The sequence below is a fragment of the Protomyctophum bolini genome, assembly GCF_963924005.1.
Source record: "Protomyctophum bolini genome assembly, chromosome: 1".
Lineage (NCBI taxonomy): Eukaryota > Metazoa > Chordata > Actinopteri > Myctophiformes > Myctophidae > Protomyctophum > Protomyctophum bolini.
The window spans coordinates 46,688,129-46,712,026 of record NC_137862.1 but is presented as its reverse complement, the minus strand read 5'-3'; the positions used below and the strand labels follow the sequence as shown (position 1 = coordinate 46,712,026).

Genomic DNA, 23,898 nt, shown 5'->3' with positions numbered 1-23,898 from the left:
CCCCTTGTGGTCTCCTGATAGATAGATTTTTATAATTTCATAATTTCAGAGTAGTAGAATGATTTTCCTGGTTTGTTCTAGATTTAGGTAGTAGCCTACCAGATTGTGGGTGTCACTTTGGAGAAGTGGTTATGGTACAGTATTAAGGGCACTTCCCCTTTGACTATCTTAAACACCAATCCCATTTTCATTTCATCAATCTGGTCTTCTTATCTTATCTACCCTGATCCATCCCAGACTAGCTCAGCAAAGTGTGTCAGAATTGGGTGTGCCATCATCTGCCATGGGCTTTAGGCCGAGTAGTCCAATCAGTTTGTTTTGGGAGTCTGAAGCTTAGTTTTTTTAGTAACACTGAGATGTTGGAGAACCAAGAGGTAGGCTACAAGCATAGTCAAAAAATGTAACGGGGGCTCCAAATATAAAGGGCTGAGAATCACTGCTTTAGAGTACTTTATTACAACATTCTAAAAAAGATATATTCCAGAGAAAACAAAGTATGTTTTAGTATCACCAAATGTCTCCCTGCAGAACAAAATATGACACCCATTACATAGAGAAAAACATACTTTATTAAAATATACAGGTACAATATACAGATGTGCTTTTGAAGGTGGCGATTAAAACGTAGTCCTACACTACTAGGCTACTATCAAATTGATTATCTCTGTGACGTTTAATCAATGCATTTCTTCAGAGAGGTCTGGATGTCTGGTTCACTGAAGGCCGTACTGCAACAGTTTGGTTGGGTTTCAGTGCCTTGCTCAAGGACCTCAATTGGTACTACTTGTAGACACAATATGCCACCTTTCAGTCAGTTACATAATTATGGCTGGATTTGGAACCAACAACCTCTAACTCTACAGATGAACTATCATTTAATAAGACCTTGTTTAGACTGATCCATCTGCCAATTCTCAATGTAGATGTGTGGTTTATAGGGCTAAAGGGCATCACTCATTCTTCTTAGGCAACCCTTCAGGTCCGAGCAAATGCTGACTGCGATCCTCCAAAACACAAGGGCCTGGCCCAACCTGAAACACATTAAATACAGGTCTGTTCACTCAATACTACCAAAGATTAGATTAGAATAGGTACAATTATATGTGTGAACAGAACGTTGGTACCTTGGTACTAATAATGTAGCCGATTCCTTTTGACATGGGCTCTAGACCAATAGCTTGCTTCAGCTCTTCAGAAAGGACTGCAGGGTCCACTGGGAGACCCTTTAGAAACCTGTAGAGATGAACATAACACTGAGGCAATTAAGATAAGAAAGCTCAAGCTAAATAACTGTAATGCTGAGTTAAACGTGTGGTTAAATATGTACAGTATGTATGTATAATACATACAGTATGCCTATGTATAATATGTAGATTATACATACCGGTATGTACGTATTTATATTATGAATATTTCTTTCTGTCAAAAAGGTAATTCATTTTTTTAATTAAGAAGAGGTTATACATTGTTATACAATTGGTACAATATACAGTATTTTTTTTAATGAAAAACAAAGAGGGAACAAGTACATTATGAATATTAATGTGCATTTCATACACTGTGCATGAGCATCCCTACAGCAGCGGTTCTTGAACATTTTCAAGTCAGGGACCACAAAATGAATGTGCATGTGGCCGGGGACCCCATAGCAGATCTACAAGCTCATAAAGTGATGAGTTGTGAGCTATCTTCAAATTAAATAGCTGTTATTGATTTTGATGGGATATTAACAAATTCTGCTGGGGTCCCTCTAGAACCCCATCAATGACCCCTGGGAGTCCCTGAGCCCCACTTTGAGGACCACTGTCCTACAGTACCATAGTTGGGTGAAAGATACATTATTAAAGCTCAGAAAGTCCACTGAGAGTTAACTCACGGTGCTCCATTGGTCTCTGGGGGAAAGAAATGGCGGACCACTTGTACAAACTCGGCAACATGCTCTTGTAGAATGTAGATCACAGCATTTGGCCCGGCATCAAACGTGTAGGCCACCTAGAGGGAAATCAACATACTGAGGTTAAGAGTGCATATATTATAAATGTTTCACACGTTTCCTTTGCGTCATAGTTTCATAACACACCCACCAAGTTTCACATCTTCATTACACCATAACGGAAATTACGTTGAAATGTAGAGCAGGTGCTCTTCCTCCGACTGCCTCCTTGGCCCGTGCGTGCTCAGCTACATTCAATACATTCAATAGTATTTGTTTTTAAGTGTAAATATGCAAGACTTTAGCTAGATTTCTTTACTCTACACTACATCAGGATGCTAGCGGGCTTTGGCCAGAGACTTTGTCAGTCAAACTATTCACAGCCGAATCTTACTGAAAGACAATTCACAAGCACACAAACCACAGCCAATTGTAAGAATAAATAAAAAAATTAAAAACACACACACACACACACACACACACACGCACACACACACACACACACACACACATTCACCAGGACAAATAGAAACGTAAAAACAATATACTTCATTGATGGGTTACAATGCATTGTGTGAGCCCACAGAGCTGCTATTTCCACAGAATGTTTGTTTTATTATGACATGCCCAGAATAGGGCTGCTTGCACTCATGTGATAAAGAAGGAAGAGGTGAAAAGTAAACTGTGACACTTTGAAAGGGGCTGCTGACCTGACATGACACCACATGTCATCTATATGTTTCAGAGTTCTACAATTATATGTTTCAGAGTTCTACAATTATAAAGGCCTGGCCAAAAGCACCCCCACCAAGGGGGCATTCATTTGGCATAAACCCATTCATTCAGAAATCAATCATCATTTGCATATAGAAATGATGGGTTTTTTAATGTGCATGCACACCACTCATCAGGAACATCATCTGTACTACAAATAACACTCTCTCTCCTCCTGTGGCAATTAACACTGTTAAGTTTCTACAACATCTAGTTCTAGTCACTTGTGAACATCTCTGAACACATTTCAAAATGCTTTGGCACAGTCATGCAAATGATTATTACAATTGCCTGCCATTTACTGGAGCCGTCCATTGTATGGCAGTGGTGGTTGAGCATTTTTTTGGTTGGCATTTTTCAGCAGCAAATTAAATGCTGAATGCATACATAATGGGTCGGAATAATTTAATATTTGAGTAATCACTTTTTAATTTAACTTTTTTAAGGCCGTCATCCAAAGATAGTAACTACGGCGTAATTGAATTATCATTATTAATTAATAGCACGATAATAACAATCTTTGATTTTGGTCAGTCATGCACATCCAAACCTACTGAACTAGTTGAACCAGTTGCATATACTGTAGTTCAGTTAGACATTGTGATCTGAATGGGAATCTGAATCTGGACAGACAGGAACGTCAGGAGGTGTGGAAAGACGGCATTGTAATTCCCCACTCCTAGAAGTCCCAGCGACAAGGAAGAGGCTCAGGGGCGACCGAGCCTTTGCTGTCGCAGCCCCTAAAATTTGGAACAGCATCCCACTCGCTGTTAGATCTGCCCCCTCCACTGAGAGTTTTAAGTCTAGACTCAAAACGTTCCTCTACTCTCAAGCCTTCCAGTCCCCCTAATACTCTTGCACTTTATAGGATACGTTCTCCGTACTCCCTTTTAACTGCTCTCTTGTCTACTGTACCATAACTATGCATCGTTTTCTTTCTTTTTTTCACTGATGTATTGTATTGCACTGTATCGTCTTGTTTTCTTTGACATGTGAAGCACTTTGGTACGATGAGAGTCGTTTTTAAATGTGCTATACAAATAAAATTGATTTGATTTGATTTGATAAAGTGCTGCATGTACACTTTTGCCGTGGGAGTTACCTACAGCTTTACAAAATATATATACCTTCCTTTGAGCTATGCATCGCAATGACATTATTTGTCAACAGTACAAACATTAAAGGTGTAAATATTAATCATTATGTCATTAGTCGAATGCTCAAATCTTGCAATCAATCTCTCGCATACAGTAGTGTAACTTTGTACTGGAAAAAGTGCATTTGTGCTTTGTGCATTTTTAATCATTGTCGTCGGAACCTTAGCCATATTTTAATTTACGTCAAAAAATACTTACAGTACACTGTAAGTAGAAGTGTACTGTAAATACTTACAGTACACTGCTATATTGACAACATTGCTAAACATTTGGACTTATCCTCGTTATGGCAGTGACAGTGATCATTGACATAAATGTGTACTTTTTAGGATTTGAAGCAAGTCTGGGCTTTTGCAGGCAAACCATTTCGTGAAATGGACAGTTTTCACTCTGATAAGTACAATACATATACCGGTAGGCTTTATTATCAAACCAAGCGAAGGTCATTTTTGATGGTCCAGTCATACCACAAGGCCTGAATATATAAATAAAACCTTGCCCTTTGTCAGGGCAAGAAAAGCTTGTTTCATTATCTCACCCTTATCTCCCCATGGTGCCGGTTATACTGGTGCACCAAACTGATGACTTGACGAGACACGGTGTTAAGGTAAAATATCGGCGGGTAGGTGTCCAGGCAGGTGGCGTGAAACTGGTTGCTGTCTTTCATGGTCAGTTCAGCAAATGTGGCAAAGTCCTTCCTGTGTACTGCTTCGATCATCTCCTCCATTCTTTGAGGGACCACAGACTCAGCCCGGTGCTGGATAGACAAGAGAGTTCACGGAGTAAGAACACTCAAGTCACATTCAAATGCATTTTGATCAAATGTAATGCCAAACTGTAATTATCATATACACTTTTGATAGTCAAATCAACGGTACTTCGGAACAATGGATGGTCGGACTAATGCCATGGCATTGATCAATAAATGTTTATCTTATCTTATAGTGTCAGTATTGACAGAAATCTGACAGAGTGAGTTGTAGGAAAATGTATGCATGCATACTGGATGGTAAATACCTTAAGGAGATGGCTTGTTTTTACACTGGTTTGCATGCCAGAGGTGCTGCCCACAGGCTTCCGTTCAGCACTTGCCTAGTAAACAAAGGAAATCATTTTAAACTATGTTAATTTGAGAATGCACACAATGGGCCTCATTCACATAGCTCTTCTTAAAAACCGTCTGGCATCTGGCATTTTGTTTTAATCCATTTAGGCCTGATGCCGATTCTACAAATGCCTTCTAAATCTAACTAAGTTTTCAGATTTTCTGAAAAGCCTCCGTGTCATTTTCGATTTTAGTTATAGAATTCATATAGCTAAAATTGAAAATGACACAGATGCTTTCCCTTTTCTAATGGGTTAAAGTACGGATTATGGATTACATTTCTACTATATAATATTTTAGTGTAGACCTACTCGTAAGTAAAGACCAATGTGGGAAATGATTGATTGATTGATTTATTGAATGCAAATGTATGTTCATGTGTGAAAGAAATCTGTACATCCATAGTACGACGGTGACACACTGCAATGCCCCGTCAGTTTATATGATATATACTGTATCTGGTGTTTTTATTACCACACGTGATGGAATTATAAACATTATGAGGGTGAAATTAAATGTGTAGCCTAAAGGAGAAGAAGATATTTTACCCAATTCTTTACACCTGTAAACCTGTGATGTGACAATAAAGATCATTCTTAGGGATGTCCGATGTTGACTTTTTTGCCGATATCCCGATATTGTCCAACTCCTACTTTCCGATACCGATATCAACCGATATTCCACGATGCGGTCATGGAATTAACACTGTGATGGCCCACTGGATGCATTCATAAATGTAAGATTTTCCAAATAAAAATACATTCAGGAGAAATTGAAATTAATTGAAACCAATAAATTAAAACCGATTTTCAGATATTAGATTTTTATGCAAATATCGACCGATACTATCAGACATCCCTAATTAAAAGGTAGGGTAAGTGATTTTAGTTTTTGTTAAAATAAGTGTTAAATAGCTCTATATTCTGATAGTACTCATTGCTATAGAGTGTTTGTTCAGTAAGAGTTTCCATATAATGTTTTATTAAAACAGAAAATGCTTTTTTACGCCCAGGATACCAATTTGATCCAATCAGGATAGAGAACTCAGTCAGGATACAAATTAAACAGGTGAAATTGGAAGTGATAATAAATAAAATTAGAAAACATAACGATCGATTAATCTAACGTTAGATTAACAATTAACTCAATTATCAATTGAGTTTTTGAAATATTAAATTATTAACACAAGAAAGACCTACCACAAGTACAAGGACTCTGAGCTCAGGCCAGTGGCTCTCTGGCTCCACCTGCTGGGCTAAACTGTCCTTGCCATCATCACTGCATCCCATGATCCACTGGACAAATCCACCATACATGCTCCTACAGGCACTGCCTGAGCCTTGCCTTGCAATCACAGACAATTCTCCTTCAACGCCGAATACCCGAGCCAGTGTGTACACTAAAATGGAATCGGGAGGGGAGGGGGGACAGGGACAGGAACATGTACAACAATGAGATGGGGAGCCTAGGAAACATTTTTGTTGACGTTTGGTTTAAAGACTATGCTAAAAGGGGAAAAATAAGTCTGACATTCCGTTAGTCCGACTTAGGTGGCCGGTTAAGACTGAGGTTAAACTTAGTGACCTATGTGGCCGGTTAAGACTGAGGTTAGACTTGGCGACCTACATGGCCCGGTTAAGACTGAGGTTAGACTTAGTGACCTACGTGGCCGGTTAAGACTGAGGTTAGACTTAGCGACCTACGTGGCCGGTTAAGACTGAGGTTAGACTTAGCGACCTACGTGGCCGGTTAAGACTGAGGTTAGACTTAGCAACCTATGTGGCCGGTTAAGACTGAGGTTAGACTTAGCGACTTGCATGGCCGGTGTTAGTAATCGGTCGGACCAACGACATGTTACCTTTTAAAAGCCTATTGATGCTAATGTTTCAAACCGAGTTAAGCGATGCAAAAACAGTGTGCTGAGGTTAGTAGAAAGGAATTGAGAGTCTCTTCATGTTATTATTGTTCTAGTATTTAAAATCAACCATTGATATGTGATTACCCAATGGTGTGATCTGCGCTGTTTCACTTATGCACTGGTTAAGTAAAGTTTTCAGCAGATACAATAAATTGATGGTGTGAAATGATACAGTAAATAAATCTCACATATGCATGATACATTACACACTTAAACTGTACTAATCTGCTATGTTAGGTGATCAATGCTTTTGCACAACAAAGTATAAATTAGGCTTCACCTAAACAAGCAAAGCCAGCTGCAGAGGAGGCAAGTCCAGCAGCCGTGGGGAAGTTGTTCACAGAGCAGATGTGGACTTTATGAGACAAACCCATACCATCCACACCGGAATCCCCATCACTGCGTCTCTTCCTCACTAGTCTGCGAACTGAGGTAGCACAACACAAAACAATACGTCTCAATGGCTTTGTCATATGTATTTATATTGGCTAATCAAATCAACCTTTTTTGCTATTTAAGAAGAAATAGAAATAAAACACTCACTCTCTCTCAGACATGACTGCAGTCTGGGGTGGTTTATGTCTTCCTCTTTACCGTTGAGCCATATGCGATCCTCCTGGAATGATCTGCTGGAAGCAACTGTTGTGGTCGTTTTCAGCTGGATGGATGGAGAGAGGGAAACACACACCTATTTCAGAATCGACATTTTTAACTACATTTAGAAGACATTTTACTGGGTAAGGTTGCTTGCTCACATACACAACAGAACAATACACGACAACATATAGAATGTACTACTAGTACTACAGACAGTGCTTAAAAATAGAAGCTGATCAATACAGTGAGAAACTTTATACACTGGAGAACTTCCGATTCCAAGACAGCCTCTACCCATTCAGCAAAGTGCCCTTGAGCAAGACACACTTTCTGACACCCTATCTGCTCCCTGGGCACTGTATTGCGCCCACTGCTTTATAATTAGGATGGGTGAATGCAGAGGACAAATTTCACACATGGGCAATTTAAGGTACAGGGGCAAATACCCCATTATGATTGTAAATTATTATGATTTCTTAATCATTTATCAACGCTGTAGCATCTCCGACATGTGAAGTCGACTGTCAATAATACAATACTAGAGTGGAACAAACTTTACCAGCATGCAAACCTCACTAGCCAGCCGACAGTATGTTTTGAGCTGAACTTAGACTGAGTTAATTGGTCTGGGAATTTAATTTATACAAAAAACTTCATTTAATGTGTCCAACAATATGACCCAATTAGAAGCACTTTGAAAGTTAATAATAGAGACAAATATCTGAGTGGTGGAATATTCTGTACCTGGTCTTGATGGAGTGTGACGCTCAAAGAGGAGTTGATTGGCAGGATCAATTCCTCATTTCTCTTCCCCCCTAAAAAATACATTAATAAACATCAAACAGTACTATACATAATGATCTGTTCTTAATATATAGTTTAAGTTGTTTGTTTAGATAATAAGAGAAGCAGTGATGGTCAAAAGATTAGAGGAGTGTGCTTGTGAGCAATGTAGTAACAAGTTACTTTTAATATTTTATTGTAATATTATCATTTTTCCCCAGTAAAGAGTAGTGTCAGGTATTACTCTACGGTAATATTATAACATATTATAAAAGAAATAGTACATATTACATATTGTTGGCTGCCTTTTGAAAACATTTAATTCAAAAAGTTCAAGAGAGATTTTGTTTTGCTGATTGGTGACTCTTATTATTTCACATTCAGATTCAGTTCTAAAAGGAACTGGCTAAACAGATTGTATTCTTGTACATCTTTTTTACGGGGAGTAAAAAGCAATATATAATGTAATATATACTATATATTCCAAGTAATAATGAATATAATACCGGTATTCTTTTTTTAAGGAGTAATAAGTAACAAATCCTGAGTAATACTGCCCAACACTGGTGAGCAAAAGTTTCCCATGCAGTTTAATTCCCCAGACCTGCAGAACAAATCTGGTTCGGGAAGTGAAAGACCATCAGCCCTCCCTCAACTTTATAACACACACACACCCACATACAGTCATACACACACATACACATACCCAATACAGTATACCGTTATATAACTATGATGCCCTCAACACAATTGAAGCGCCCTTGAGCAAGGCACTGATGACCGAACTGCTCCAGTGGAGCTGCTCAGTGGCCAACAGCATAATGATTAATTGATTATATTTGTAGGGCAGTTCATCATGTAACCAATACCAATACTACATTGTTTTCATTCCATATACTTTGATTTCGGACTTGCAAGTGTAACTACATGGCTGAGTTTAGCCCCTCTCGGAACCCTACATAAAGCTTTTATGACATTTGATTGTCGCTTTATAAAGTAATCAAAGTGTCAGAAACTTTACTACATTTGGGTTCTGCTTGTGGGGCTAGGCTGAGTTCTGAGTTGTCATAATTATGGGGTAGCACATAATTGTCATTTTGTCTAACCAAAGTTAATCTACACCGATGTTCTGTTACCTACAGTACATGTGCTCACAGTTGAGTGGGGAGGAAATTATATCCAAGATATCTCAGACCATCATCACCTCACATCCATTCATTCAAAGTTCAACACAACACTACAATGTGTAGGCTACTACTCACAGTATTTGACGACAGCTATATTCACTGGAGCGGTGCATGTCACCATGTGTGGGCTGTCCTCTGGCATCGTTGACTACTGCCTCTTTCAGCCCAATAGAAAATAACTTATGACAGCTTAAAAGAAAATGTTTTTTTAATGTTTTTGTCAAGAAGTACAGGCATATGCCATGAAATCTGCTGCTGTAGCTAACTACAGTAATGTTTCCCACAGTCAGTGGTAGCGCTTTTAACCCCTCATCCTATTGGTTGACGTTACAACATATGACTAAGCTCACCACCAATCACAACTATGCATTCTTCGTCGTGGAATCTCGATAGCGAATGAGTGCCCATCAGACCACAGTGGGGCGTAGGGGGACGGTCCGAAAACAGCCGATCTACAAACTCACACATCTTGTGAGCTTGTACATCTGCAAAAAAAAAAAAAACTCCCATGACAGCTCTGGTTCATAATGCAACGCATTAGAGCTATGGACCAGAGCTATATTGACCTGTACTTTCGTCTGAAATCTGTTATTTTTGGCAGAAAATTTAGATTTTAAATACCGTAGTTTTCATTTAGTTTCAGTCACATTTTAGTCACCTGGTTTTAGTCTAGTCTAGTTTTAGTCGACTAAATATCATTAGATTTTAGTCGAGTAAATCTACAGTTGATTTAGTCGACTAAAATGTATTTTTGTGGGCCTCGATGTCGTCGTAACTTTACACTTATAAAATAGCTGATCTACAAGCTCAAGTGCGGCACAATGTGAGCTTGTAGATCAGCTATTTTCAGCATGCAACAAAGTGTAAAATGACTTATGCTGGATCTCTTATCCACTATAGTCCTCCATTTTAGTCTAGTTTTTATTTGTTGACGAAATTGTCAGTATATTTAGTCTTAGTTTGTCATCATAGCTTAGTTTTTATTTAGTTTTCCTCAGTGGAAAAAGGTAGTCGACGAACATTTTTCGTCTTAGTTTTAGTCGACAAAATCAACCTGTTTAAAATGTACCCATTTTGCATACTGTGAAGTAACGAATGTCAATCAATCCACATGACAGCCCCACGCTGTCTAGTAGATGATAAATTAGGTCTCCTCTTTGTGATGCCATTTATTTATTTTTGTAATTTGGTGTAGACAACATTTTTGGCAACTCAACCTTTATTTCTTTTTTGGACAGTTAAGTGCAAGATATTTATCCAGTAGGCTAATTCTAACTCAAGTTGTGATATCAAATTAGAAATAAGCAACAACCTCCTGCACTTAGAGCAATATTGACTATTTTCTTAGCTTTATAGTCTACCTAAAAACATGAATAAAGATGACAAAACTGCAAAACAAACACATTTGAAGAGGGATCACTTACACTTAAAATACTTAAACCACTTAAACCCTATACAGTATTCACGGCGCCCCCGGGGTCTACTTGGAACAGTTTAAATGTTTTCCCCTCTACACCAAATCTCTTCATCAAAAATAGACGATCTACAAACTTCTGTGAGCTTTTAGATCCATTTTCACAGAACATTTGCCCCAGAATAGGGACACTAGGGTTTGTGTGGTTAAAGTAACAGATAGGCCTACTTCAGTGTAAAAATAAGCATTTTAATTTAAGGCTTTTTATTTTTCTGTAAACTTGTAAGTAACATGCCAGTGGAAAAAAAAAAGTAAATATCAAAGTGCTATAACCAAAGTTAACATTATTCAAACACTGAATAGCACATCATGTATTATACAGCATTCACAAAAGAGCCTAGATAAAAAATGCATCCACAGCACTCTGCTTTGCAATTTCTCCAGCTTCTTGTGTTTGAGTCAAACATGGTGGAAAATGAAGAGAAATCAACAACCGCTTATAAGGATCAAACTTTAAAAGGAAAATGATGAATGGTCCATCAGCATTGAGGTGCAACACATGTGCAAGTGTAGCCTCAATTTGCAACTCTAGATGTTTTTATAATGGGATGAATCTAGAGTTGCAATACCCCGCGTTAAACCAATATAGGGAAAGCTTGAATTGTCCTTACATTCTGCAAAGCGTTTGTTTCATAAAAGTCCACCGTCTGACGAGCGCTTCCAAACTCCAACACTCCAAAAAGAAATCACCTGCACAGAATTTCTTGACAGTAAGTAGGTCATAACATGTCTACGGTGGATTTTTATGAAACAAAAGCTTGGCAGATTGAAAGAGGATCATTCAAGCTTGGCCTACAGCTGCAATGTTGGCGAGTTTAACGTTGTTTAATACAAGCAGATCACAAAAGCATGGATGAATGGAGTTAATGGAGGGTATTGCAACTCTAGATTCATCCCATTATAAAACAAATCTAGAGTTGCAAATTGCGGCTAGTGCAAGTGCAAGGCATGGTTATGGGCCCTTTATTGTATGAGACTGCACTATGTCATGCACATCAATTCTGACTGCCAGAATGATGTAGATTCCAGAACCACACAAAACCTGATGTGGCACCCCAGGACTCAACTACGAGAAATCCACCAGTCAAACAATTCTCTCTATGAACAGAGTCCCAGTAAAACATATCCTCATCCTCAAATCACGCTGTTGAAACAGCTTGTCTCACTCCAGGACTGGCTTTAGAGTGTCAGTAATCATCTTCTTCTTCTTCATCCGAATCCATCACCTTCCGTCTGTTGAACTGAAAAGTACATTTTGTCAAATAAAATGATCTTCTGATAATTAAGAAGAAAAGACAAACAAACTGAATAGTCAGCTTCTGTATGAAGTAGTATGCTTTAATAATACCAGAGCGGTGCCTGTTGGGCACTGGCCTAAATGGAACGATGCAAGTTGCAAATGAATGCCCCACCCAGTTATGTCTGTGTCCCTTTTATGCCCATATATGGAGTTCTTTGTCAGGCATGCCCAGAGACTGGACAGAGGCCTCGTGTGTCAAATTTGAAGTCGGTGGGGCGAGCGGTTCTGGAGTTACATGGCTTACAGACGTTCACACAGAGACTTGGTGCATTTCTAGATAGATGACTTACTTTGACAGTTGTCTGTTTGTCTGTTTGCTGACTGACTTTTTCAAGGATCTCAATCAGGCCTGTCTCTGAAATCTGACATGGGAGTAAATGCAGAGATTGACATTACATTTACAATAAAATATAGTTAAAACATGCAATGAAATATAAAACGTCAGTAACAGGCCATACTCTCACCTTTCCTCCCAGCTGTCCATAACGAGCCATTTGTATAAGATAGTTCTCCACTGCTTTGGCTTTATCTGGCTTCACCAAAGCAAGGTTGTTCACTGAAAATAGAAGCGGATTATACATCATCACCTCCGGTTTAACCCTGAACGCCAAATGGACCCACTGAGTTAAATGAACAGTGAGGATTTATGTGTAGCGGCGCCAGTGATTAGATATCTATATATCAGTCCTGTGTGGAAAAAAGCCTTGCTGAGCCATGAGGCCCATAAGGCAGGAGCCTAGCTCCTGTTTCTGTAGCGTGAGGCAGCTTCAGGGGCAGAAACTCCGTGGGTTCAGAGCGGCGACTGAACCCCCTGGCATTTTGGCAAAGGCGCGACTGAACCCACTGTTTATCATTGATCATGTTGAAATGTTGCTGAAACAATTTAATGTGTTCTTCGTTGTGAACTGAAACACTGTGTTCATTAACAAACTGTAAATAAGGTACCAACCGAAAAAGAAAAACTCGTTTTTTTCCCACCGCTGGGGTGGGGGGGGGGCTGCATGAACCCCCTGCCGTTATAAGAACTTTACGCCACTGGGCAGCTTGATGAACAAGTACACCCCCTGGACATGACGCTAGTATGTCACAGGACCCTCAGTCCAACCCTAGATGCTGAGTGCCAAGCAGGGAGGCACTGGGTCCCATCTTTCAGAGCCTCTGGTATGACTGGGCCCTGGGATCGAACCCTGACCTCCCAGTCTCAGGGTGGACACTCCAACCACAAGACCAGTTAGGCCACTGAACATTGTGAAATATGTTGCACTCTTTTAATGCTATACAGGTACTGTGGCATTTTACTGTATGCTACCATCTTTTGGTGCATTATATTCCAGTGCTACTGTATATGATTGTAGGCCTTTCCAAGTCATACTTCAGCTTTCCTGGACATTCACAAATCCAGATTTTTTTTCCTATTTCCAGCTTTGAGGGTTTGTGTAAACACAAACATTCTTTTGCTACCACCACCTATGACTAGTTTTGTAAACCCAAACATTGAATGCCATTGACATTGAATGGCCATTTAACAGTTTCAGCACCCCCTGCTGTTCATTTGAAATGACCGCAGGCAGCCAGCTATATCCCCTATTATGTGCCCTTTCATTTCCGCCCACACAGCCCCCCTACACAACGAAGAGGAGGGGCAAAAACCTTTTTGACCAGCAGCCAACATGTGTGGGTTTATTTTAACCCGTGGAGTGAACGGGTACAGGTAAATCTTTGCACTCTTTGTCAAAAATAACGAGAGGCACTTACATCTTGCACGGGCAAACTGGTCGAGAACTTGAGCCAATATAGAGTTTCTCATCTCTGATTCTCTGTGAAAAAGAAAATAATTAAATCAAGAATTAAATCACAACATTCAATGACCCTGGTTTGAGAACAATTGTAGTGGGCAAAATGAAAACTTAGTGGAGCACAAATGCATAGGATTACCTCTGTTTATTCTCTTGTTGTCCTTGTTGGTCATTTCCGGGATCCTGAAAGGATAGGGAATGTCAGGCCTCTATTATAATCTTGTATTCATCTATTACAGTGGTTCTCAAAGTGAGGTCCGGGGACCCCCAGGGGACCTTGAGGGGGTTCCAGGGGTCCCCAACAAAATGTGCTAATATAGTATCCAAATCAGTACAACCACAGTGTGGCAGAGACTCGGGGGTAGAGTGGCCGGTAGAGCGACAGGATGGGAACAGTGAGGTGTGTGTGTGTGTGTGTGTGTGTGACACAATCTATGGAAAGTGCTATATAAATGCACCATTTACAACCTAGAAAAGGTGTGAACATTTGTAACACAAATCTTGGTTCTTCACATTTTTCAGAACCACTAATCATAGCCTAACAATGAAGGGATAAACCAGCAGACATACAGTGATGCTCTGGCAATCGCACAAAGGCCAAATTAAATCTGTTGAGCAATTATCAAACAATACACAGTCTTGAGCTGAATTTGATTATTACCAGACTTCCACAGAATTTGACACACTCAACAGTACCAAAACAAAAAGTCTAAATCAACGTTTAAGTTTGTTTGCTTGAAAGACAATTCATATCGTTTAACAGGCATCTAATTAAAAGTTGTAAATACAAACTCATATTCATAACATATTTTCTCACAAAACATATGTATTTCTATTTATCAACTTTCATGTCACTTGTACGGGCAGCAAATGAAGGTATAACATATTTAAAGACTGGACATTGTGTTTTAATGGTTGATGATATTTGCTATTAGCACTGTAGTATATATTGTCTATAGTATTAGTAAGTAATCTATAATTCACAACCATCACCACCCATATTATTATTTATTTTCAGGACTGCTGCCTGTTTGTTTCCAAAAGAACTGAGCAGTTATTTTGCCGCGCTACAAGCTTGTAGGTCTGCTATTTTTGAACAATCGTGAAAAAGTGGTGCAAATCTTTGAATATATATTCTTTCAGAGCAAACGTTTTTAACTCAAATATTTGCTTCTGGGGGGTCCCGGGAACATCATATTTTTAGATATAGTGTCGGTGGCCAAATACATATAATTCTGGGGTCCTTGACATGAAATATTGAGCACCACTGATATAGAACGTTGTTTAATGCAATCAGATAGGACATTTCTGTTTGGATGTATAGGCTGTGAGTGAAGGCCAGAAAGTTGTTTTTTTGCCACTCAGTAGGTGTTCTCGCAACTTACTTCTGGGTATGATGATGTCACGCACATACCCTCTATAATGAAATAGTTGTCAGGCTAACACAAACACACCAGCAGCGTAAATGATAAACGTGTCTCAAAACAGTAACAGTATCCATTCTCCTGCCAATGGACCCTAGGGATCTTGTAAATCGATATGGGTTACGGTTGTGTTTATTACATTACATTATCTGCTGCTATTTAAAGGGTAAGAGGTTTGTGTTGTTTTCTTACCTTATTATGGGCAAACTAGTCCACTCCATGAGTTAACTGTCAGAATCAGCTTTTGTTGCGCTGGTTCATGTGCTAAAATAGTGACTTTGAGAGCCGTTTCCCCGTTACAATGGAAGTCAATGAGCGGCAACAACAGAGCGAAATAACTCATGGAATGGACTAGTTTAGTAGTTTGCCCATAATAAGGTAAGAAAACAACCCAAACCTCTCAAAAAGTGGTCTTACCCTTTAACTGCCTTATTATCCCAATGTTATTTTTAACCATGTCATGTCTCAAGTGTACATATGACACAGATTTACACACACATGGATACAGGGTAGGTGGGCACAAGGGACATCTGTACACCTCGAAATTGTCTATTTCGTCCAAAATGTAAAATCTTAAGTTATATAAAAGGTATACATTATATGAACATGCACAGTACATCCTTATATGAACAAATGTGATCCTTCAACTTCGTGTTCATGGCCCAAAATGACATGTTTTGTAGCAATTGAAAAATATCAGACCTTAATTGCATGTCCTATATCTAATCATGTATACTTGTTTTTAGACCATATTTAAAATATTATTATTTTACAACGTGCCTAGATGTCTCTATAGTGCCAATCTGTCGTCGTCGTCCCCCAACACACACACACACACACACACACACAGGTCACACACACACACACACAGAGTGAGAGAGATTATTCTGATATCAGAATCAGTGACACACGAGCACACACACACACACACACACACACACACACATAGTTGCTTGCATTGCGCATCCCCCATCTGTATGCTTCCAAATGTGAATGTATTATTATTAGTAGGCCTAGTAGTATTGTTATTATGTTTGTGTTTAGTGGTGACTGAGCGTTGCTCGGCACTGTCTAGTGAGCTAATCTAGTGAGCTAATTTAAGGCTTCCGGTGGACGATCTCTTCAAAATAAGAGTACCTCTAGAGTATTGAAAAAAAGTTTAATTTGCACATTAAAACTACAAATTAAGCATTTAAATGATGCTATAAGACACACATTATGTTTCTGTGTAAAAACAAGTAATTAAATAATAATAATAATAATAATAAAGTTATCTAAATGGATAAATGCTATTCACTGGAGTGCATGGACTTCATAAAGTGGACACTGGACAAAAGACGGCTCCGCGAGGCAACTATCTGGACATACCCACGCGTCCGGGGAGATGTCCTCTACCACACCCCAGTCTCCGCTAAGCGGGAGAGGTGTAAAATTCACAGCAGCAGAGCTTCTACTGTGGTCAATGCAAAAAAATGTACCGTTTCCGGACCCAGAATGGACACTGGACAAAAGACGGCTCCGCGAGGCAACTATCTGGACATACCCACGTGTTCAGGGAGATGTCCTGTACCACACCCCAGTCTCCGCTAAGCGGGAGAGGTGTAAAATTCACAGCTGGAGCCCTTCTACTGGGGTCAATGCAAAAAAATTACCGTTTCCGGACCCAGAATGGACACTGGACAAAAGACGGCTCCGCGAGGCAACTATCTGGACATACCCACGTGTTCAGGGAGATGTCCTGTACCACACCCCAGTCTCCGCTAAGCGGGAGAGGTGTAAAATTCACAGCTGGAGCCCTTCTACTGGGGTCAATGCAAAAAAATGTACCGTTTCCGGACCCAGAATGGACACTGGACAAAAGACGGCTCCGCGAGGCAACTATCTGGACATACCCACGTGTTCAGGGAGATGTCCTGTACCACACCCCAGTCTCCGCTAAGCGGGAGAGGTGTAAAATTCACAGCTGGAGCCCTTCTACTGGGGTCAATGCAAAAAAATTACCGTTTCCGGACCCAGAATGGACACTGGACAAAAGACGGCTCCGCGAGGCAACTATCTGGACATACCCACGTGTTCAGGGAGATGTCCTGTACCACACCCCAGTCTCCGCTAAGCGGGAGAGGTGTAAAATTCACAGCTGGAGCCCTTCTACTGGGGTCAATGCAAAAAAATGTACCGTTTCCGGACCCAGAATGGACACTGGACAAAAGACGGCTCCGCGAGGCAACTATCTGGACATACCCACGTGTTCAGGGAGATGTCCTGTACCACACCCCAGTCTCCGCTAAGCGGGAGAGGTGTAAAATTCACAGCTGGAGCCCTTCTACTGGGGTCAATGCAAAAAAATTACCGTTTCCGGACCCAGAATGGACACTGGACAAAAGACGGCTCCGCGAGGCAACTATCTGGACATACCCACGTGTTCAGGGAGATGTCCTGTACCACACCCCAGTCTCCGCTAAGCGGGAGAGGTGTAAAATTCACAGCTGGAGCCCTTCTACTGGGGTCAATGCAAAAAAATTACCGTTTCCGGACCCAGAATGGACACTGGACAAAAGACGGCTCCGCGAGGCAACTATCTGGACATACCCACGTGTTCAGGGAGATGTCCTGTACCACACCCCAGTCTCCGCTAAGCGGGAGAGGTGTAAAATTCACAGCTGGAGCCCTTCTACTGGGGTCAATGCAAAAAAATGTACCGTTTCCGGACCCAGAATGGACACTGGACAAAAGACGGCTCCGCGAGGCAACTATCTGGACATACCCACGTGTTCAGGGAGATGTCCTGTACCACACCCCAGTCTCCGCTAAGCGGGAGAGGTGTAAAATTCACAGCTGGAGCCCTTCTACTGGGGTCAATGCAAAAAAATTACCGTTTCCGGACCCAGAATGGACACTGGACAAAAGACGGCTCCGCGAGGCAACTATCTGGACATACCCACGTGTTCAGGGAGATGTCCTGTACCACACCCCAGTCTCCGCTAAGCGGGAGAGGTGTAAAATTCACAGCTGGAGCCCTTCTACTGGGGTCAATGCAAAAAAATTACCGTTTCCGGACCCAGAATGGACACTGGACAAAAGACGGCTCCGCGAGGCAACTATCTGGACATACCCACGTGTTCAGGGAGATGTCCTGTACCACACCCCAGTCTCCGCTAAGCGGGAGAGGTGTAAAATTCACAGCTGGAGCCCTTCTACTGGGGTCAATGCAAAAAAATGTACCGTTTCCGGACCCAGAATGGACACTGGACAAAAGACGGCTCCGCGAGGCAACTATCTGGACATACCCACGTGTTCAGGGAGATGTCCTGTACCACACCCCAGTCTCCGCTAAGCGGGAGAGGTGTAAAATTCACAGCTGGAGCCCTTCTACTGGGGTCAATGCAAAAAACTTACCGTTTCCGGACCCAGAATGGACACTGGACAAAAGACGGCTCCGCGAGGCAACTATCTGGACATACCCACGTGTTCAGGGAGATGTCCTGTACCACACCCCAGTCTCCGCTAAGCGGGAGAGGTGTAAAATTCACAGCTGGAGCCCTTCTACTGGGGTCAATGCAAAAAAAATACCGTTTCCGGACCCTGAATGGACACCTAAATGTACTGTCTATCTATGACATTAACATTGTACAATCCTGTTCTTTCATATATAAATGCACTTACCTTCCAAATATGCTTCCTACAACTTTCAAATAATATTTTAAGACCAACTCTCAGGTTCATGATTATAATACTAGACAATCTGACAATATTCATCCTCCCTTCAGCCGTACCACTCTTATCCAGTTCTCCATAAAAGTCAGAGGTTCTTTACTCTGGAATTCACACATACTTATTGCCAACTCCGCATCTTCACTCTGTAACTTTAAACATAGATTGAGGGCCAGCCTCTTGAAGTTACCCTCTCCAATTTAACATAATGTAGCGCATACACGCACGCACGCACGCACACACAGGCACACACACTTCATTTGCAAACCTGCATATACTATTGCAAAATCCTGTCTCTGTGCCTCTGATTTGTGGCTTTGTTTTGTCTGGCACACTTGATGAGCTTTGATTTTGTAAGAACATCTTTGAATGTGGGGATGGCCGGTGTTGATAAGAGCCCCTAAGATGTTTAGGCAATTTTCGTTTTTTGTTCCAATTTTCTACAGGTGGTGCTGGGTTTACACACTCTACCTGTGTTGTTCTGTATGCTGCTTTGTCACAGAAATCTATGGCTGACTGGTTGTAAAATAAGCGCATGTGCTGTACACATTCGTCAAGTCTGTGTTTCTCATTTCGTAAAAGCAACACTTTTGTGTTTTTGAATGTGGCCTCAGAAATAGCTGTGCTTTTCTTACACAGGTTTATTTGTGCAGCATAGGCTCCAGAGAATCTCTGCAAATCACCTGAGAGGAGATCTGACCATATTGGAATAGTTGACAGCATCTTGAACAGCTTGTTTAAAATCAGTTCCCCATGGTAGGTATTTTCACCTGTGTCATTGGTGGTTTTCATTGCTTTATTGGCTTCAGTCCTTACTGTTTCAAAATGTTTTTTGAAGGGAGATGTACTTTCACTGACATCCTCAAAATCACCAAAGAAGTCATGATCAATCACAGTGTCATAAGGACTGTCTTGTCGATCATGCTTTGTATCAACAATTTCTTTCTGTGGCGCTAGTTTCTGTGTCTCAGACATGATGGTGTCAATACTGGCTTGCACCACGCTAGAGTTCCTTTTACTACCAAGTACAATACAAGCAGCTTGTACTATTGTACTTGTTTGTTGTAGTGTTTTGGCATTAACTAAAGTGCTGAAGATGTACATAGCCAAATTATACCTCTTATCTCTGTGTATGTATTGTTGTTTGCAAATGTGACTTTACTGTTTCATCAAATGACTTTTACATGCCCTTATGGTACAGAAATCTAAATCTTTGTTATCTGCCTTTCCTACCACTATTCTCCAGCAGCGTAACAAGTACATACTCATGCTATCTTGATTGAAGATACGCATACTGGCTTTTAAAAGCACTATGGACCTGTCACTATTAATCTGAATCGGTGTTGTGTTTGTACCAAATATCTCCTTCTCTTTGCATCTCAATTGTGTGAGTAGTTCCTCTATAGCCGATTGAGTATGTTCTTCAGAGATCATGAATGCAACAGGAGTTGATGAATTAAATGAACTTACTATAATTTCATAATACAAAATCCTTTTCTCTGTTAGTTTAGTCTTAATGATCCCCCCTGTGGCATCCCATGACGCGGCACATTGTGCGGTCGCATTGTGCCACAGTTTCACTCCTGCTTCACTAAAACATATAACCTTAAGGGGACTAACTTTAATAACTTGAATGAATCCTTTTACAACAACACTGTCTGTGTCTTTATCCTCCCATTCTTTTTTAAGGTCCATCAAAGCTTTGATCTCACTGTTATCCTTCCATCCTAGTTTCCGCTGTTCATATTTGACCTGCCTGTACAAAGAAGTGTCTTTGCCAACTCCACTACGATTTCCAGCTATTAAAGACCTTGGGTCTGCATTGTTCACTGCCTCAATGTAAGCATTATGTGCAAATCGGTTCTTCATTTTTCTACCCAAGTTTGCACGCTCTGTGCTTCTAATATATCTACCTCTCAATTTGTCCTTTGTGTGATGTATGTTGCCAGTGTAAGCTATATGAAATATGCCGTCTTCGAATGAATAGAGATGTATTTTAAAGGTCATCTCACATGAAGTATGCCGACAGGCGCCAATGATTGTCAGACATGGCTTGCTTGATTTTCTAACGACAGCGGTAGAAAAGTAGTGATTAACAAAACGGATTATACAGTATGGATTCGATTCCTTGACTTTGCTGGCAAACAGCTCTTGCCATTCATACATCTTAAAATATTTATTTCCTTTGACTCTTAAGGAGTTTACAGTGTCCCATTCTGAAGACTTCAAAGTAAAGGTAGTAGGTTCAATGGCACTGTGTTTGAAGGGTCCTAATGTAGCACTAGATAGTCCCATGACACTCTGAACAGTACCATCATCTAGACTCAGAGTCTGTACAGACTGATGTACAGTGCTATACGAGTGATCTATTTCTACAGCATCTAGACTCAGAGTCTGTACAGTGCTATACGAGTGATCTATTTCTACAGCATCTAGACTCAGAGTCTGTACAGACTGATTCTGTACAGTGCTATACGAGTGATCTATTTCTACAGCATCTAGACTCAGAGTCTGTACAGTGCATTGACCACAGTAGAAGCTCTGCTGCTGTGAATTTTACACCTCTCCCGCTTAGCGGAGACTGGGGTGTGGTACAGGACATCTCCCTGAACACGTGGGTATGTCCAGATAGTTGCCTCGCGGAGCCGTCTTTTGTCCAGTGTCCAGTCTGGGTCCGGAAACGGTATTTTTTTTGCATTGACCACAGTAGAAGCTCTGCTGCTGTGAATTTTACACCTCTCCCGCTTAGCGGAGACTGGGGTGTGGTACAGGACATCTCCCTGAACACGTGGGTATGTCCAGATAGTTGCCTCGCGGAGCCGTCTTTTGTCCAGTGTCCATTCTGGGTCCGGAAACGGTATTTTTTTTGCATTGACCCCAGTAGAAGGGCTCCAGCTGTGAATTTTACACCTCTCCCGCTTAGCGGAGACTGGGGTGTGGTACAGGACATCTCCCTGAACACGTGGGTATGTCCAGATAGTTGCCTCGCGGAGCCGTCTTTTGTCCAGTGTCCAGTCTGGGTCCGGAAACGGTATTGTTTTTGCATTGACCCCAGTAGAAGGGCTCCAGCTGTGAATTTTACACCTCTCCCGCTTAGCGGAGACTGGGGTGTGGTACAGGACATCTCCCTGAACATGTGGGTATGTCCAGATAGTTGCCTCGCGGAGGCCTCTTTGTCCAGTGTCCATTCTGGGTCTGGAAACGGCACTTTTTTTAGTGTTGACCCCAATAGAAGGTCTGCTGCTCTGAATTTTACACCTCTCCCGCTTAGCGGAGACTGTGGGGTGGTAGAGGACATCTCCCCGGACGCGTGGGTATGTCCAGATAGTTGCCTCGCGGAGCCGTCTTTTGTCCAGTGTCCAGTCTGGGTCCGGAAACGGTATTTTTTTTTGCATTGACCCCATTAGAAGCTCTGCTGCTGTGAATTTTACACCTCTCCCGCTTAGCGGAGACTGTGGGGTGGTAGAGGACATCTCCCCGGACGCGTGGGTATGTCCAGATAGTTGCCTCGCGGAGGCCTCTTTGTCCAGTGTCCATTCTGGGTCTGGAAACGGCACTTTTTTGAGTGTTGACCCCAATAGAAGGTCTGCTGCTCTGAATTTTACACCTCTCCCGCTTAGCGGAGACTGTGGGGTGGTAGAGGACATCTTCCCGAACGCGTGGGTATGTCCAGATAGTTGCCTCGCGGAGCCGTCTTTTGTCCAGTGTCCACTTTATAAAGTCCATGCACTCCAGTGAATAGCATTTATCCATTTAGATAACTTTTTTATGTTATTTAATTACTTATTTTTACACAGAAACATAATGTGTGTCTTTACAATAACTGTAATGTAATAATAATACTAATAATGTAATGTAATAATTATTTAAATAACGAATTAAATAACCTTATTTTATTCTGAAGGCAACCGGATGTCTTAAATTAGCTAGCTCTCAGACAGGAAGTTCTAAATTAGCTCATAAGACGGAGCCGCGTTGCTCTTATACACCAGAGACCAGACCCTGGCTGTCCCTTAGTTTTCTCCCTTCCTTCATTCATGACAACTCAAGCACTGCTGCAGGAAACCGTCAAAACAAAGACACGGAGGATTCAAAGTCTGTATATCACTTTGCACAAATCACGTTCGTTCAAAAAGGCATGTGAAAAGGTCGCAAATCTCGCAACATGCTAAAAAATCTGGAGTCCGATCAGTTTGTTTGGATAATGATAATAATAACCCACATGAAACATAAATAAACGCTACATATAAGGGCACAGCATCATGTTAAATGTGTAGACAAGACAGAGGCTAGTCAGATGCATGTTGTTGGGTTGGCTAACACTTTAGCTAACTAGGCTAACGCTACAGGGAATATGAGCTAAATAGATCATGTCGTGGTGCTGCTATACGTGCTCGTTCTTACCCCGTGTTTTGCCTGCAGTTCAGCCATTCTTTGCTGTCTAATTGCGGCCAATTCATCGTCTGCCATGACTGTAGACAGTGTAGAGAATGCTCCAAAACTGAACTGTCACTTTGTTGTGTCACGTTTCGGCTCTAGTCTACAGGCCCCAGTGTCTCTGTTCAGGCAGCCAGGAAGTGCAATCAACGTCAGAGAAAATGTCTAGTTTAAAGCAGTCGAGCACAGAGCTTAGATCACATGCATCGTTCTAATTATTAGTGGTAAGTCAAGATGCAAAAGGGACCTTTGTAAAAAGTGACTTCAAGTCAAAAGCTTACTATATGGAAATATTCTGAATC

General features: G+C 41.1%; 2 protein-coding genes across 2 annotated transcripts; both read right to left on the bottom strand.

The window, feature by feature from the left end:
- Nucleotides 1-551: 551 nt before the first annotated feature.
- On the bottom strand, nt 552-10,199 carry mvda (mevalonate (diphospho) decarboxylase a). The gene is made up of 10 exons (XM_080765174.1): nt 9,530-10,199; nt 8,229-8,299; nt 7,431-7,545; nt 7,168-7,314; nt 6,169-6,368; nt 4,882-4,956; nt 4,403-4,621; nt 1,877-1,992; nt 1,125-1,233; nt 552-1,031 (listed from the first exon to the last, which is right to left on the bottom strand). Exons 1-10 carry the CDS (start codon nt 9,594-9,596, stop codon nt 951-953), a joined length of 1,200 nt encoding a protein of 399 aa, XP_080621300.1. The 5' UTR covers nt 9,597-10,199; the 3' UTR covers nt 552-950.
- A 538-nt stretch (nt 10,200-10,737) lies between these two features.
- Nucleotides 10,738-23,721, bottom strand: pdcd5 (programmed cell death 5). Its single transcript, XM_080765185.1, has 6 exons — nt 23,564-23,721; nt 14,164-14,207; nt 13,984-14,045; nt 12,693-12,784; nt 12,519-12,590; nt 10,738-12,169 (listed from the first exon to the last, which is right to left on the bottom strand). The coding sequence occupies exons 1-6, from the start codon at nt 23,627-23,629 to the stop codon at nt 12,116-12,118; spliced, it is 390 nt and encodes a 129-aa protein (XP_080621311.1). The 5' UTR covers nt 23,630-23,721; the 3' UTR covers nt 10,738-12,115.
- Nucleotides 23,722-23,898: the final 177 nt, after the last annotated feature.

What these genes read in the sequence shown, in the direction of transcription:
- mvda (XM_080765174.1), bottom strand. Translation starts at nt 9,596, where the DNA reads ATGCCAGAGGACAGCCCACACATGGTGACATGCACCGCTCCAGTGAAT. An exon ending in GCAGTCATGTCTGAGAGAGA is followed by an intron (nt 7,315 to 7,430) that starts GTGAGTGTTTTA and finishes GTGCTACCTCAG; the next exon opens with TTCGCAGACTAGTGAGGAAG. An exon ending in GCTACATTATTAGTACCAAG is followed by an intron (nt 1,032 to 1,124) that starts GTACCAACGTTC and finishes AATGTGTTTCAG; the next exon opens with GTTGGGCCAGGCCCTTGTGT.
- pdcd5 (XM_080765185.1), bottom strand. Translation starts at nt 23,629, where the DNA reads ATGGCAGACGATGAATTGGCCGCAATTAGACAGCAAAGAATGGCTGAA. An exon ending in CAACAAGAGAATAAACAGAG is followed by an intron (nt 14,046 to 14,163) that starts GTAATCCTATGC and finishes TCTTTTTCACAG; the next exon opens with AGAATCAGAGATGAGAAACT. An exon ending in ACAAACAGACAACTGTCAAA is followed by an intron (nt 12,170 to 12,518) that starts GTAAGTCATCTA and finishes TGTACTTTTCAG; the next exon opens with TTCAACAGACGGAAGGTGAT.